At 45.7% G+C, this 17,956-nt stretch overlaps 2 protein-coding genes across 20 annotated transcripts in view; one reads left to right on the top strand and one right to left on the bottom strand.

The window, feature by feature from the left end:
• Window positions 1-10,090: 10,090 nt before the first annotated feature.
• On the top strand, window positions 10,091-13,213 carry insm2 (insulinoma-associated 2). The gene has a single exon (XM_040199197.2). The coding sequence runs from the start codon at window positions 10,166-10,168 to the stop codon at window positions 11,981-11,983; it is 1,818 nt and encodes a 605-aa protein (XP_040055131.1). The 5' UTR covers window positions 10,091-10,165; the 3' UTR covers window positions 11,984-13,213.
• A 113-nt stretch (window positions 13,214-13,326) lies between these two features.
• The window catches only part of ralgapa1 (Ral GTPase activating protein catalytic subunit alpha 1), a 52,453-nt gene continuing 47,823 nt past the window's right edge, over window positions 13,327-17,956 (bottom strand). For all 19 annotated transcript variants that reach the window (XM_078089029.1, XM_040199187.2, XM_078089030.1 and 16 more), the window contains one exon: window positions 13,327-15,872. Coding sequence is in view for 12 of the 19 variants with exons in the window: in XM_040199187.2 (XP_040055121.2) it covers window positions 15,727-15,872 (146 nt within the window). In the remaining 7 variants the exon portion in view is untranslated. The remainder of the gene's footprint in view (window positions 15,873-17,956) is intronic.

Raw genomic sequence — 17,956 nt, 5'->3', positions numbered from 1 at the left:
AACACGGCGCACGGAGCGCTGGCACCATGAGGGGATTTCTATTCAGACACATAAATACACCCTTGGGTTTGTCACCAAGGGAGCAAAGTTGTCTTTGCAGGCTTTCGCTTTGGCAGCACGCACACATTTCTGCAGGACTTTAGTCTTTACTTAAGGGCTTCCTCAACAAATGTAGCATGCAAAATGTAGACTGTTATAGTAGTATTGGTATCTAATGCTGAGTCAGCCAATCTAATAAGGAAAGCAGTGCATCACTAACTGTTAACTCCACTTCAACGGGGAAACACTAAACTTCCGGAAACCCAAACTACTTGAAGCACCGGCTTCTGATTCATTTATATGATTTCACATATGTTGTTGGCATTAGGTGGGGGTGTTGCATGACCAGTCTTGATACTGCACCTATGTTAGCACATCTGTGCTGAATCCCTCAATCAGAAGGAAATGTTGCTTAGCCGATGGACCTGCAGGGGATGTTCTTGCAGCATGTGTGGAAGTTTCCTCCATGATTCCACCAAATGTGATTGCAATTTGATTTGAGGGGACGTATCACACCATGAAAATGCACAAACCAACAGGCCTGCAAGTCCCCCGCCCGGCATGCTTTCTCACCAACTGTGGTGCGTGCATTGATTAAATGATATTGTGTAAAAACGTAATAAGTTATTTGTCTTGCTTAGCATAGTGAGTGATGCCAGCGCTGATGTTCTACTGAGATGAGGATTAAACCAGTGCCTTTAATAACCCAGTCTTGGATCATTCACTTCCTCTGCAGATGTAAAAATGGAGTTTCCTGATAAGGCCACACGACTTATCCCTTTCAGAAACAACAAACAGCAAGCTGAACATGATGTTCCGGGGGCCTTGAGGGAAACTCCAGGCTCCTTTTTACCTCCCATTGTTCCGTCTGCATGACCAGTTAGACGGGGAGGGTTAGGCACATTTTTACTGTCACGATAGCGACTGGTGAACTGCACAGTCATGCAACTAATCGTGTCTACAATCAGAAAAGCGTTTCTTTGGAGGATCTTGTGCACGGATAACTAGATTTAGGTATGCACAGGGTTGAGTTGAGGACGCCCCGCTGTGCACCTATTGCATGACTCCTTTCTAATCTGCATTCTGTGCATGCATCAGTTTCTAATGCAGGGGTGGCCAGACGGTAAAAGCAACAAACCACACAGTTCATTGTGAATTCATGCTATGCATCCAGCCGGCTGATCACAAGCCGCTTAGAAGTCATAGTGAAAACAAAAGGTACTAAGGCCGTTATGTGGAGGAGAGCAATGCACACAGCCGGCTGGAGGGGCTTGTTTTATGTACTGAGACATACATTTCAAATAGATTTGAAACATTTACCGAGTCTCGACACCGGTCTACGTCACTCAGCCCTTCGTTTGCTAGTTTGTATTTATCTGTTTAGTTTACTTTCATGTCGTGTCTAATTGGACGATTCAAACATGGGATATGTGTAAATGATGGTGCTGTGATAGTGCAGATCTAATTTGATCTGAAACCACAGAAGCTCTGCGTTATTACAGGAACAATCTGCACCAGTTGATGTCAAACCTTCTTTTGCATCTAACAAACATCCTTGTGCGGCTCTAGCAGCAGTAGATGTGGGAGGAAGTAACAACAGTTGCAAACGTGACAAATGAACCTATATTTGTCTTGTGTAATGAGTGTTTTCCCAGGGTGTCTCCCAGCGGGCTCTTGTGAGCTCTTCAGAACGTAACCTGAGTCATTCATATTGTGCTCCAACCGGAAATTCCGGAAAAGAAAAAGAACATTTTGTAACCTCTGAGTCTGTGATAGTTATAGCTCTTTGTGATGGTTGGGATATTTTGGAGAGGGGAGGATTTTTTTTTGTAGAACTCGCTACTGAATGTTTCCCAGCAGGGATTCGTTCTAAGAAAAACCCAAAGACTGTAACAAACATTTCCGAATTAACTATGCTCATCTGTATCGTGTTTGAGTGTTTGACTGTTGAACTTGAGAACTGTGGGGGGGGGGGGCTACTTACTCTCCAGAAAAACCGAACACGTTTAGGCCGGCCACAAAGAGGAAGAAGCATTTCAACAATTCAACCACTGAGAGTCCTCTGCAGACATTTTGTAAAGAAGAATTCCGGTGATCTAAACCGCGGCCTTCCTCCCGTCCTAAAACACAGACCCACCGGATCGCCTCCCTGCAAAGACCTGCTGTGGCCGGTCAGAACCCGCAATCAGTGCCTTGGCATCAATCTTCCCTCGTTGTGAGGGGAAGATGGGGGTCAGACGATTCCTCTCCAGAAGCACATGCAACACATGAATAGTGTCAGCACAGTAGAGGAACCAGTAAGCATTCCTGTCTTTGACAGTGACGCACACGGCAGCAGGAGAAATCACCCAGAAGCTTCCAGGGGAAGTCAGGGAGTTAAAGTCCCTCTGCAGAACACTGTGGTGAAGCGCATTTCTGAAACATCTCCAGTAAGGAAACGAGATATCCGGAGTGGAGAGAATAGGCTCCATGACATTGACGTGCACTGTGCGTGCACCTTTTTTTGTGACTTCTGTTTTGTGTAGTTGTGCTGACTCGGGTTACTGTATACTGTATGGAACTGTTTGTTCAATACTTTAAACTTTGACTTTTAAATATTTTCATTCATTTGAGCGATTCCTGGAATAAACGTAGAGTCGGGTTTCCAGATGTTTTTCCTGGCATGCTGATCTCTCACCTCAATTTCTTCCCTCTGTAACAGGAAAAAAAATATTAACACAAAAGAGGTGTGTAAGCGGTAAAAGAACATTGGCTTAAAGGGCGGCCAGCCTGGCACCCGCTTCCATAGGAACTGCTTTTCCATAGACCAGAGCTACGAACTATCGTGCTCGCCCAGATCACTACACCGTGTCCGTGAGTATAGACCTGGTTCAATGTTATTTATACAACAATAACCACTTGTGGAATTTGCATCAATTCAAATACATCACCATCCTAAAAGACAACAAATATGTGTTACATGGGATCATTTTAAAATCAGCGCGTGTGTCTGTGCTATTTGAGTGATCTCCGTTGAATATGCTGCAGAAGAGGAGCCCTTCCCAAATAAATGTGCATGTACGTATGGACGCCTGCATGTAGCCTATCCGTGCGCGTTTGCGTGCGTCGTGGGAATCCCGGGGCCTTCTGGACCCGGCTCACACGTGTTACACAGAATGACTAACTATGAATCACTCAAATCATCCACACACAGTTAAATGCAGGATGGCAAAGGGTCAAAGCCAACAATGACTCATCAAACTGCATTCTGAACTCCTGAGTGTGCGGAGACCGAAAGCGCGATGGAGAAACCCCTCCTCCTTATCTGATGGGCTCTGAAACATCGTGGGGCTTCACTGCTTTACCTGTTTCTCCACCTCCTTCCCCTTTTTCTCCCCTCCCCTTACTGAACCAAGAGACAGACTCACTTCCTGTCTGGCAGGCTTTCCAATTTATTTACAGCCACGTGAAGTAAATATTTCTCTGTTTTTTCCTTTGACTCTTTCAAATAGACAAACATTCAGGTCAACACTATTATTTTAGAGCCATAAATAAAGCGCCAGTAATCATGTTCACGAGGAAGCACAGCTGTAGTCCAAAAAAGGGTTTTACTCGGACAGCAAAATGCACAGCACAGTTTATGCCGACATTGTGTGAATGTGAAGTATATTTTACCTTCAGGTTTGCTTAAATCAGTGGTGTGCTCTGTACTTTGAAGATATTCTACTTCATTTTGTATTTCACTGTAATCTAACTTCATACTCTTCATTATTTACTTTTCAGATAGACATTTTTATTTCAATCTGTTCAGTTCAGTGACAATAGTTATAATATGATGTATCTTGGTTACTATTGGGAGTGAAAAGACAATATTGTGGTGTCTTTAGAACGCTCAGAACCTCTTTCCAATAGTATATGAAACTCAAAATGTGTTATATAATATATAATTATATTATAATATAATCAGTCACAAAGGGTAAAAACGTTTGTTCGTTTCTGGATGATTGTTTTGCAGAAATGGTTCAGGGCTGTTTTCCAGCCCAAGTCACACCCCTGGTGGTCAGTGGGGAAAAGTGTTTATTTCTGAACTGCAAATTTGGGACCCTTTCACGCTCACAGAACCACATGAAAGAGCAATAATGTGTTTGGCTCCATTGGCAGTGGGATCAAAATGCTTCTATTACTGTTTTTGTTTACCATTGTTTTGGGAAATTCTATTGAATAAATTATATTTTTTGTAAGCAACCTCGCTTTTTCCTTGCTTAATAATAACATGCAGTACTCTTTCCAGTCTTACCAGCTTGTCAAATCAATACCACAGTATATTACAGGGTTTGCATCTGAGCACTTGAGAAAGTTTGGACGAGAGTGGAGTTTCAGCCATGTCCCATCCAGCCCCCACTTCCCACAAAGCAACGGGGCCTTAAGGACAATCAAAGGTCTCCTGAAGTCCAGTGATCCTCACCTTGGCCTCATGGCCGACTGCACCGCTCCTCTGGCGAACGGACACAGTCCAGCAGAGCTCCCCATGGGCAGAAAGATTAGAACACCCGTCCCTGTCATCCCACCCCAGTTTAACCCAGGATGGACAGACATGGACAATCGGACAGAAGCAGAAACAGAACACAGGACACGCAACAAGCCGCTCCTGCAATGAGGTGACTGTGTGTGGGTCAAAGACATCCGTGAGAGGGGCACAGTGATCCAATGCAGGCACTCCAAGATCCTCCATGGGAAGTCGCCCACACCTAGTGCACCAGCAACACTCACCGACATGCCCGAGGAGGCCCAATACTGTGGAGCAAACACAACTGCTGTTCCTGCTGCATCTGGGCAGCGGACACCAGTGACAGCGATGTCTCTTCCAGAGTCAGAGTGCCTCCAGCGTACTTAAATTACGCTTCGTAGGAAGGAGAGATGTGACTTGAAAAGCGTTGTTAAAGCTGTTAATGTTTGTTAAAGTAGCACATTTAAAAGGGTTTATGATTGAATGATGTTCAAAAACGTGAGAGGAAGAAGATGTAGAATGTAAAAGTAAAAATGTCAACTGTTTTATTTGGACATGATTGCATATTTACAGTAAGCCTATTTCATATGTACAGTTTGAGTTAAATACCTGTTTATGTTATTGTGTTGAGTTAAACATTTAAGAGGAGTGAATGGAAATAATTGGAGCTGTTTTCTTCATCTTTCTGTCATCGTTTAGTCATTCATATGTAGAAGGCATCTTGAAGTCAGAAAGGGGGATGTAGCGTTAGTTGCAATACGGGGAACCTTTTGTATGTAACTGTTGTCGCCTGAGGGAGGTATGAAAATAAAGAACAGGGTTCTAACAATGCGGCACGTCTCCCTAACTTATAACATCATATATAACGTTCAAGGCCAACTGAACCCGTGTCCAGTCGCCGGTGCCCTTGAGCCCGTCTCTATTTTTCCAGTCGCCGGGGGTCAACCCACGGTCTTTCCAAGTCCTGATGTAGATGTTGCTGATCGCGATCGACCTATTGGGCAGCCCTGCTGTCAATAATGTCAATGTCGCTTTCAAGCCTGGAAATAGGAAACCTGCTACAAAAACCATCCAACCTTTAAACAAGTTGTTTAATTTGCTGACTTTGCATGACTAAGATCCTTATTAAATAAAGCTTGACGTTCCTGAAATGTAAGGTGAACCAGTTTCTTCAATGTCAAAGTGGAATTATTGACATTAGCTTTAAGTTAATTCACAGAATGATCTTACTTTTGTAACAGCGGCGTTGCTTTAATGCTGTTAAGATGTCATGTCGTCATAACAGTTGGTCATGTGAATGAGTCACGTTATCAAACACATGTGTACTCCTGTCTCCGTAACATGTGTACAAACACATATACACATATACAGTGATAATCGATTTCATCTATTTCATTTGCTTGACATCTTGCTCCCTTGGACCTACAATAAATTTATATTACTATTTTCATTGTTGTCAATATATATAAAATTATTATCATACTAATATTTATTTCAGTCAAGTACCCCCAAAGCCTTTTTGGTTGAAAAAAGGTGTAATACAAAGTGATGTGCCATCAGAGTCTGAATTCTTTAATTGTTAACACTGAAACAACACTGGGTGGGCTGCACCTTGTTTTCTGATGACGGGGGGCGTGTGCCTGGTTGGCTCAAAGCATCCTGGTACGGGGAGACTCTGGCTTTTAAAGATAATAAAAATTGATTGCAAACTGAATATAAAATCCAATTTATGAATTTAAACTTATTGACAATTTATTGAATAACTATTTATTTCTTCAATTTTATTCAATTTTTAAATGTATTTATTTAGAAAACTACTCACGTACCCCTTGGAGTGCCTTCACGTACCCCCATTTGAGAACCACTGATTTAAAGCATCCGCTAACATGTTTATATGCAATATTTTAAGTACTATACTGTTCAGCTTTATTGGTAATAATACCGTAATACATGTAAATGCTAATGAAAATTGAATGCAACAATAAATGATGATTTGCATAATGTTTATTTGTTGTAAGGGTTGGCTGACAGCTGCCGACGGTTCCCTGTGTGTGTGAGGAGCTTCCCAAACCCATGAGCACAGAAGATGCCGATGGAGATAAACAACGCCCCCTATGCAAGTGAGGACGGGCCGCCCCTCATCCTCTCTCCGGACGGGTGGGGCGAGGGGTGACGGCGTGGCGGGGCAAGGACCACGTAACAGTACTCTCTGGGTCTGGGACTCACTGAGGTGCTGAGAGAGATTCAGGGGTCTGTGGTGGGTCCTCCCGGGATGACGGGTTGGTTGACGTCCACTCTCAACCGCCCCAGGAGGGAAACCAAAGCCCGGAGGAGTCTCGCCCTGTGAAACACAAACAGAAGTGATGAAAACGTTTGAGCTCAACTACAAAAGCTTTACTTTGTTGCGTCAAATCTGCCTCCAATGATGGAACTTTAATACTGATATAGATATAGTTTCAATGAGGGATTACTTAGTTTGCCCCTGTGAAAGAAAGGCGGCCGCTGCCCTTTAGTCTTCCATCCTTCTCATCTGGTCCTGAGTAGGCTTATCTTTTCCGTCGTCAAGGAGAACATAGATGCCTGAGTGAAAGAGACTTGGAAACCTTTTGTTAACGTTGGCCACTATTACTTGAGTTTCGTCTGGTTCAGTCACCTTCACCCATGGTTAGGTTTTAATTCAATTCAATTCATTTTATTTTGTATAGCCCAAAATCGCAAATTACAAATTTGCCTCAGAGGGCTTTACAGTCTGTATCCTCTGTCCCGAAAGCCACACATCGGGACAGAGGATGTCGAGGATGACGGTTCTTTGAATAAATATTAAGTGAGACTTTCTGGAGACTTGTTTGGTTTTCATTTTATTAATAAGTATTGCTTTACATCTGGACAAATTAAAAATAAAAACAAAATTCAGCATGGACCATTTTGTTACATCTTTGTTGGGGCCCGAACATTTTTCTTTCTCCAAAGTTTATGGTCTGTGCAGAAGAAAGGTTTATGCAGTGAGCAGTCCATTATCTCCCCCTCTGTCTCACGGCAGTGAAAATAAAGTTGCTCAACCTGCACAGATTCACAGTTCTAGCTTCCTTTAGGTTATTTTATATGTTTATTCCTCATATTACCACTCCGCGGCCAGAGGCCGGATTTAACTGGGTTTGAGTAACTAAACGGCAGCAGGAAAGTGCGTGGAGGCACGAAGGAGAAACAGGTCTGCTGTCAATGAAAACGTTTGAATATTGATAATAAGTATCATTAATATTATCCAGCACATGTGAAAAAGCTGGTGCTGTGAATGTGCCGCTAGATGGCAGCAAATGACCGCTTCATTGATCACGTGTCTGCTGCCACCCAACGCAGCGCCACGCGGCCGCCTAATTAAGTCCGAGCACGCAGCACGAGCCCAATTCATTGTCACGTGTTCAGGGATGATTGATTGGCTTTTATTTTTCCCTCGTCACTTGGGGGCCTCGCACTGAATGAAACGTACACTTAACGACTGACCATACCCACAGTTCTATAATTATACGACAACCAGGGAAATGTCTTAATTTAGCAGGTTTCCTTATTTTTTCCCCCCATAACACCCGATGCGCGTGCACGCATTCAGACGCAGTGAGAATACAGCTCACCTGTGTAACACTGGATTATACTGCAGTACCTAAAGGCTCGTGACTGAAGCGCAGATCGATAGAGTCATTTTCAGCAGTCTGGAGGATCATCCACCTCACTGGCCACTGACGCGACGCAAACTAAAGACACACACGGACTCACACACGCTTCATGTCCTCCAGCCAACATCCCCCATGTCTGTGGAAATCCATTTATTTACAGGACATCGACCAGAGAACATTTGTCCTGTTTTTAAACTACTAAAAAAGATGCCTGCTCTTCCCCTTTCCCTCAATATGGGTTCTACGTCAACTAAACTCCTTCGTCGTTGAGTGTTACTTTCTTTTCAGTGAACATACAGGTGTGATTTCATAATAATACTAATTCAGTCAGTTAATTGTGAGCAACTTTAATACAGTAATGTGAAATAACTACAATATTGATTGTAGCTTGAGAGCTAACAGAACGAGTTTCCGTATGTTTTTTAGATTCCTGTCATAAATTATACGTTCTGTTTTTTCTTATTCAAACAGGCTTCCTTGCCATAAAAAGAGGGGTAAAATGATCAAAAATAATCTGACCGAGGCCACGAAAGCAGAGGCCCTCAGTCCCTCATGGTGAGCCGGCTCCATAACAACTGACCCTGGGTCAGAGTTTCTCTGTGGCTCACTGAATGACAGGGGACAACAACCCAATTAAAGGGCCACACAGCTGGTGCTTCATTAGTCTTTAGTGTTGGGCCGTCCCCCCCCCCCCCTCTGCTCCTCTAATCTCATCTCAATCCCCCAGGCGGCCCTCGTCCAGCCAGCAGCCCGGCCCCCGAGCTCGTTCTCACGCTCACGCCTTGATGGATATCCAGCGAGGCCGGCTGGCCTGAGCACCACTGGCCGAGCCGAGGCCGCCTGGCCCGCGCAGGGGGGCCGGCCAAGCCCGTAGGGGACGGCTGGGGAGGGGGGGAACATAGATGAATATCCCTCCGATCTCTTATCAGCTAGAGCAGCTTCTAGTGATGGATGTGAACAATTCCCACCCTCTCACACACACACACACACACACACACACACACACACACACACACACACACACACACACACACACACACACACACACACACACACACAGATTATGTGTAAACTACTGGGCTCGAGGTATTCCCACCACCACAAACAAAGACAATCAGACACTTCTATGTGTCAAAGCCCCCAAGGGGATGATCACACTTACCCGGACACACAGACACACACACACACACACACACACACACACACACATCAGATTTTTTTTTCTGACAGGTGAAAAGCACTTCAGCCAGAAATACGAGGAAAAGTTCATCAATGTGGAACCAATAAGGTGTTTCAGACCACAAGGGAAATGACTGATAATTATAACGACTCACTATGATTATTCAATATATTCACAACCATATTGCAAACTTCCTGTTCACCTCTGAACCCACTTGTTTTCTTGTGAAAACTGCAATTGTCCAAACATTTCAACAAATGTATGTAACGCAATGCAATGTAATGCAAACAAGTGGCCCTCATTATTAGAGAAAAAACAACGTTGGTCCAGTGAAAATAACATAAATAAAATCAATATGACCCTTTAGTTTGTACAATGAGCCACCAACTGTTTATTTTAGGGTTTATCCAACTCCAAAGAGTTCTGTAGAATAAATAAATAAGTAAACACATCAAATGCTGGTAAGGTCAAAATGGTACAGCTGATTGAGTGATATTTAATGAATATACAGCGTCCTGGTCCTGTATTAAAAGTGCGTGTTTGTGTGTATCTGAGTGTGCGTGTGTGTATATTTGTGTGCCAGTGACCACGCACACTGATGTCTCTCTCTCTCTCGTGCCATCATCACACCTGCGCGCGCGTCTCTCTCTCTCTCTCTCTCTCTCTCTCCCTTTCCCTCTCCCTCTCTCTCTCTTACTTCAAAGCGCTACTTGATAGTGGGCTTTAGACAGTGGTTGTTGTTCCTTTCGCTTGGTGGTGCCGAACATCACCACCATCACCACCACCACCATGCCTCGAGGGTTCTTGGTGAAGAGAAACCGGCGATGTCCAGCGTCGTACCGGTCCCGAACAAACAGTGACAACAAACCCGAAACATGTTACGGAGACAGGAGTGAGAAGTGCGAAGCGACGGAGCGACCGGCAGCGGGGAGAAGCGACGTGTTGAGCGCGCTCCCGTACGTGGTGCCGGGTGGACTGCTCCCGGCGTCCCGCGGGGACTCCACCGTGGTCACAGAGGCGTGGAGGCCGCACGTGGAATCTGCGCAGTTACCGGAGATCGAGGAGCAGGTGAGGCAGGCGGCCGGTCAAACTCCCCGCAGCGACTTCTCCTGCTTCTTCACCCCCCCTCTGCCCCCACGCGACCTGACGTCGACCCAGTCCTGCAGCCCCGTTAAACCGGTCGGCACGAGACTGCTGGACCGTCAGCACCACGAGGAGGGAGATCAGCAGCCGCTGTTCCCCGGGAAGCGCCTCACTTCCTCCCCGGTGCCGGGGTTCCCTGAACCGCCATTCCTGGTGAGATCCACGCAGACCCCGGCGTCCCCTTCCATCGAGAGGCTCCTCGCCAGCAGTAGCCGCAACGCGCCGTCCTACGAGCATGATAACAGGTACGACACGCGCGTGGGTCACCTGTTCCCGCCATTGACACTAGTGAACCCGGAGCAGTTCCTCGAGCAGGACCAACGCAGCAGACTCAGCAGACCGCCCGCGAAGAAGCCCAAAGTGAACCGAAAGCTGACCTTCGAAGATGAGGTCACGACCTCGCCGGTGTTGGGGCTGCGGATCAAGAAGGAGCTTCCCGGACTGAGGAGGCAGCGGGAGAGGTCGTCCGGTGGCACCGCGAACCAGCCGCTCGGAGAGTACATCTGCCAGCTGTGTACGGAGGAGTACCCCGACCCGTTCTCCCTCGCGCAGCACAAGTGCTCCCGCATAGTGCGCGTGGAGTACCGGTGTCCCGAGTGCGACAAAGTCTTCAGCTGTCCCGCCAACCTGGCGTCCCACCGCCGCTGGCACAAGCCTCGTCCGGTAAACGGCCGCGGCGGGGAGACGCAGGCCGACGAGGGCCAGCCGCTGAGGGAGGGCAAAGAGAACGCGCTGCTGCGCACCGACGGCAATCAGCACCCCGGGGTGGCGGACAGCTCCCGCGTGCGGCGCGAGCCCCCGCTGCTGCTGCTGCACGGTCGTTCGCGGGACAGCCCTGAAGGCGACGGCCTCGCGCGCCCCCACTACGACCCCTCGCTTCCATATCGGAACGCGGCCGGGAGGTGCGCGGACCCGCAGGTGAGAGAGGCTCTCGGTCCGCCCTCGAGCCGGCTTCTGTTAAACGGCAGCCCGGATGAGGGCGCGGACCTGCCGTTTGTCCAGCTTCCCATGGACGAGGCGGAGGAGTGTCGGTACTGCGGGAAGAAGTTCCGCCGGCAGGCTTACCTGAAGAAACACCTGGCCGCGCACGAGACGGCGCGAGCGTCTCCCAGCCCGTCTTCTTATGGGCAAGCGCGCGAGACGAGCGGAGGACAGAGCCAGGTGTTCTCGTGTCACCTGTGCGGCGCGCGCTTCCCGTCGGCGGAGATCAGGGACAAGCACCGCGTGTGGCACGCGGTGAGGGACGAGTTACTGGCGGGAACACCGCGGGGGGACCTGAGGCCGGATTTGCTCCACGCGCAGGGAGGGGAGAGCGGCAGCGGGGAGCGCGAGCCGCAAGTCTTCACGTGCACGCACTGCGCGTCTACGTTCTACAGCTCCCCGGGGCTCGCGAGGCACGTCAACAAGTCCCATCCTGCCGAGAAGCGGCAGGTGATGCTGCTGCAGATGACGGTCCGACCGTAAAACGAGCGGGAGTTGGACCACGCACAGTCACACTGGCATTGCATTCAGGCAGGTACCGTTATAAATTGGGACGGAGGCCTGTTTGGTTCAGTTGCGATAAAAGCGAAAAGCTCGGTGAGAGCCAGTGTGCGGCTCGCGGATGGGTTTTGTTTAAAGCTCATTGAGCGTCTTCAATTGTTTAACCAAGATACAGTTCTGACCATATGACTGATAAATAAACAAAACGTCGCTGTGTCGCTGGCAATTAGAGACGCGTGTTGGTCGGAGCGGAACTGTCCACGGTGCTGAAACCACGCAACATAAACGACCCGGTCAAACTACTATTAAAAAAACGACACCAGGTCCAAGGAAGGTCTGTTGTCTTCCAGCAGGTTTTTCAGTCTTTACAGCCAACAGAGTGAAAAGGACATTTTAATTTTGTAGACGGGTGAAAGATCTAAAATTGAGTAAAATAACAGCTGGATTATTATGAGATTAAACCTCGAAATTGATGTAAATTAAAGTTACCCTTGTTCTAAATGGCAATTTATTCTGTTGAAATCTCTCGGGATTTAATTTGTGCAGCCAGTAACACAATCACAATACTCCAGTAGGGGAAAAATGAGATTTCTGTTCCAGCTTCTCTCGCATCCTTTCATTCGGCCAACACATTATTTGATATTTAATCACAGCAACTAAACGGTTACATTTATTATAACTCGTTAGAGCAAAGGGGGTCATTTGCACTGAGGCAAAGACACAGACCTCTCCACGTGTGGCAGAAGTTTAAATTCACAGTGGACACAGTTCTGGGGTAAAATAACCCTGGAGCCCGTGTTCCATTACTGGTGTGATGTGTGGAGACCTGATATTACATTTAGAAAGTGACCTTATACCCCACGAACTGGAGACAGATTCAATGTCTTTTTCATGTACAGCGAACAAAAAACAAAACAAAGAAAAATACATAGATTGACCATAATATGCCTTTTATATTAAATGTGCCGCTAAGTTTCTCAGCTAACATAATATTTTCATACCGAAATGGAACATTTAATGTGTGTACTGATAATTAAAAAAATAAGTATTTAGTCTTTATCGATTATGCATTATTGTTGAAATATTTGCTGAAACCATCATTGATGCGGATCATCTCATTGTGGTTCTATTAAGCCTGTAAAGTATTTTGATATTCTTGAAGTTCAATGTGACATTTATTCTAAATTATTGTCAATAAATGTTAAGACACTATGATGGCTGAGGAGTCCTGCTCTGTTAAATCATTCAATGGCACACACACACACACACACACACACACACACACACACACACACACACACACACACAATGAATGGGTCCGTCTGTTAAGTGGTACGAATTGTTTATTGTCAAACTCCATCGCACATCTGCGCTCTCTTCCGTTTCCAAAAGAGACATTACACGTCTACATACTAGAGGTGTGACAGTAACACAGTTGGAGGAAGTGTTGTGATGCAGCCGATCACCACATGCAGTTACTGAACCGGCGTCATGCAGTATGTACAGTCAGTAGTTACATACGTCAGTTTCCTGGCTGACAACAGCAGAAGCCCGCGTCCGCCTCCATCCCCGCAGGCGCAGCAGTTACATGTAAGTTTGTAGATGAGTGGGACATTGGTGTGGTCGACATGGTAACTGTCCCCAGACCACCGAGATTTCAGATTACGGTCAATAAGGCTGATTGATACGGTCCCCAGGCAGGTTGAGAGGGATTCCTTATCATGCTGAAAGGCTTGGGGTAACTTTTCTTTACATTTTGGTTTTGCTAATCAGGGTTGCTAATCCTTTACATATTCTGAAAAAATCCCCATCTTTTCGGTGGTGCTACGAAAGCAGCATGACTAATAATCAGGTGGAATCACTGATATTTGAATCCAAACCCCGAGAGATTGCGCTGCACTCCACGCACAACAGATCCTTCCCAGAGTGCAGTGGGGCTGGTAGAACACGTGTCAAAAACAATGTATGGTGCTTCTTTACCGTGGCAATCATAATGATAATGACAGCAATAATTTAGGGGAAACAATTAGCCATGCACAAAATAACAACATGAATTTGACCTAATTTTTAGACTGGCAGATACCAGAGAGGTCCCAAAAAAAGTTTGACCATGTATTTCCTCTCTATTCCTGAAGTAAAGAAAATGAAACAGTAACAGAAAATGCAGTTGTTAATACTACTACACAGTGAAGCACAATGCAAAACCTTCACCTGGATCTATATTTTCAAATGCAAATGACGCATACAGTAAATGTGCTTCCTTTAGATCAGGCCAGGGGGAAAAATAAGTTCATGCATCTTAGCTGTCATGTGGAGTAAGTGGCCCAGCAGTAAACGATGAAGAACAATTTGAAACGTTAGTGCATCAACGTAGAGTTACAGTTTATGGATTATGATTATGAGCAGATCCCCTCCATCCACAAGTAGAAATGGGGATGAGTCTAAATACAATAGTGGGATTTAAAAAAAAGAAAAATTATAATAAAAGAACAATCACAAAACCGTTCATTTCTAAATGATGGTGAGATGACATCACTTTTCTTCACCCCTTCTCCCTTAAACACTCTGTTTCCCCCCTTAATTCCTCCGGCCTCACTTACATGTCAAACGATAAAAACCCGGAATATGACACTGTGGTACCGAGGTTACGCGTATCAGCAGTACAGAAAACCTTAACCGTGTTCCCTTTGAATACCGAGCAAATGAAGAGTGAGCGGTTGTGAAAAGGGGAAACCGTGGAAGCTTTTCATCTCGTGGTGTTTTAAGCAAATAATGAGGTCCGACTTTGACAGCTATTCTCACATAACAGTATTAACAACCGGCCTCCGCACACTGTACACACACTCATTGATATTCATACATCGAATATATATATATATGAATATAAAAAGGAACAAAACAAACAAACAAACAGTTATAAAATAAAAGTAACATAAATGCAGTGAACATCAGTGCTTTTTCCACATTTTACAGCACAAGCACAAAAAAGTTGACACTTTCTGTGACAAATTGCGTTAATTTTTCTCTTTGTAATCCCTCCACCATTCTTCCAGGCTCGGCTTTCCAGACCACAAGTTCAAGGAGGAGGACATTTTTTTGGGTTCAAACATCTTGGGCTTGAGAGCGATGCAGCGTTTTATAGCCAGCTTTCTATGGACATGTCACGAGGACTGAATAGCAACGGACCCCTCATCTTTATCGGCCTAATGCTATACTTAACAAAATACACGTTTCCTCTTGCTTTCTCCATGCAAAACCGACGGTGCATTCATTCGCAAATGAATTATTTTGTTATCAAAACTCATAGTTGTGCCTGTACACACACAGGCTGACTATCTATACACTACTATACAGACTCCACCTCTCGTTTGTTCTGCCGTTCAACCTCGTCAAACGCGCTTCTTCAAAAACGAACAGCATCTAACGTGGCACACTTTTTTTTGTGAATCCTAGCATGGCACGGATTATGATGGAGCGCCGCCTCGGCTGTGCAAAACCAAAGGCTTATAGCAGCTGTGAGCAGCTTCTAAATTAAATGAATATGTTTATACTTCACAAAATACTGTTTTTTGAGAGTACAACTGTGTGACATCCATTGTTTCTCCCGTTGGAAATAAATGCCTGTGGACTTCCCCACCACAGCTGGTTTTCAGTGTAATTCATATCAGATTTTGCAACTTTTAAGCACTAATTGCCTGAAAAGAAGAGTTTGATCAGCTCTGAGCTTAAGTCTTATTGGCCGATCCGGAGGAGCGCCGCAGCTTCATCGACATGCGGCTCTTGCTAGTCCGAGGAGACATGGGGGACGCCGAGTCGCTCCCGGCCTCCCCAAGAGCCGGACTTTCTCCCCGAAGAATCTCGAGGCAGGAGCCTGTGGAGGGGGAGGAGGCAGGGGCGGGAGAGGGGGGGGGGGGGGGGGGGGGGGGCGGAGGACGGATTGTTGTTGGGGGAGGGAAGGACAAAAGAGAGGAGGGAGGAGATATATAAGGGGATGAAAAGGAAGAAGGGACAACAAGAAAGTTACATCACGCCCCTCAATGTTCTACTGAGCCAGATGGCAAACTCACACAGACAGAAAGACACTAGACAACGCACAACATCAACGCTATTTGTTTTCTACGCTGGATTCTTCCCCCCACAAATATATCTAGACCTGCTCACTTCCTAGAACAAACGATACGGTTTAAAGCTGTGAGTACCTCTGAGACGGTGTGTAATAAAAGAGCAACATAAATTATATCCAATGTTTAACAACTTGAAAGTGCTCCCATCTACATCAGCTGACGTGTCTCCTGAGCTCCGCTCTCGTCTGTTCTCACAGGTAGTTTGGTGCAGACTGTAATTTTGAAATTACGCTCTACAAGATTCTTAAATAGCATTATCTGACTTTACAGCTGATACCAGCGACACGTCATTAGACAAGAACTAGAATAGAAAAAAAGAAACGTAAATGTAATAATTTTATATCTATAAAGAATACCATTCACAGCTAGCATGAAGAACCTTCTGCTTCAGACCCTTCCTCTTCACCCTGAGCAGGTTAAAGCTGTCAAGTGGTTTAGGGACCATCATATACATAAAACTATGCTCCTCTGAAGGACGACGGTCAAGGAAAGGAAAGGAAAGGATGGCAGAGGAAAGGAAAGGAGGGACGGTGACAAAAAGAGGCGACAAGATGGAAGCAAAGAGGATACAAGAAGGAATGAAACAGCAGAGAAGAGAAATGAATGAAATAGACGGGAATAGAGCGGAAACCGGATAACAGAAAGAAGGTATGAAAAGAGGAGTTGACAAAGGATCCGTGAAGGAGGGACGGTCAGAGAAAAGAAAGAAAATAGAAAAATGAATAAAAATACAGAATGAGTTGCTTGCAAAGAGGTGAAAAACAATACGTTCAACAGACAGAATGGAAAAACAAACAGACCAGCGACACGTTGTACACATGTATGCTCCATGTTGCTCATCCGCACCACAACTCCAAATACAAACAAGTGTACTGACAAAGAAAGAAACATCTTATGTTAGTTTCAAGTTACACACGGTGTGTGTGTGTGTGTGTGTGTGTACAGCAATACATCGTAGCAATACCAGGAAGTAAGGAGCACACAAAAGGTCAGTGTGACAGCGCAGGTTAACAGAACAAAACCGGAAGAGGACCCAGTGAGTGAAAAGGTTTCTATAGAAAAGGACGTCTCACTTTCATCTTGACCCTGACTGTAGCTTGGTATGACGTACTCCTTAAAGGGACAGTTCACCCCAATATAAAGCACAGATATCGCTACTCTTACCAGTTGTGCCGTTTATCAGTCTAGTTTGTATCGACCGTAAAGATGTCCGCCTTCTCGCCGATATAACGGGCGCTAGGTCCGTCGTGCTCAAAGCAACAATTACGTGTGACAGAAAGACCTTGTTGTTCGCAGTTTAATGCAGGAACTATATTTTTAATCACAAGTTATAGACTCCAACCGTATCACCGCGCGGAAAGAAGCGCACGTCTACTCGCAAAATACAAGGATATTAATGCCCGGTTAGCTAGCTCGGTGGTGCTATGCGAGCAAGCAGAACCCAGCATAGACGAACACTTCCCTACGCGCAGTAATGCGATTGGCAGGTGTTGTTCGTAAGACAGAAAAACGTCCTCACATGAAACTGCTCAAGGAAGTCTTTATTTATGGAAAGAGACGGTTGCGGTTGAGTTACTTGGAGTGTATTAGCGGTGCGCTAATAGCAGCTCGTCATACCAAACTACACCCACGGATGAGCTGACAACGACACCTTTTGAACAGTATACAACTGCAAACACATGCAGGCCTGCTGACACTGTGGAGAACACAGAGGAGAAAACAGACAAATTTAGATGAAACAAAATGGTGGAGGAATCGGAGGAGAGTATAAGGTTAGGCTGAAATGTCAGTAGGAGGAGCCAATCATAACGAGGCGGGTCAATCACGTGAC

Source organism: Gasterosteus aculeatus, chromosome 15 (assembly GCF_964276395.1).
Source record: "Gasterosteus aculeatus chromosome 15, fGasAcu3.hap1.1, whole genome shotgun sequence".
NCBI lineage: Eukaryota > Metazoa > Chordata > Actinopteri > Perciformes > Gasterosteidae > Gasterosteus > Gasterosteus aculeatus.
This window is presented reverse-complemented; position numbering and strand designations above follow the sequence as displayed.

What these genes read in the sequence shown, in the direction of transcription:
- insm2 (XM_040199197.2), top strand. Translation starts at nt 10,166, where the DNA reads ATGCCTCGAGGGTTCTTGGTGAAGAGAAACCGGCGATGTCCAGCGTCG.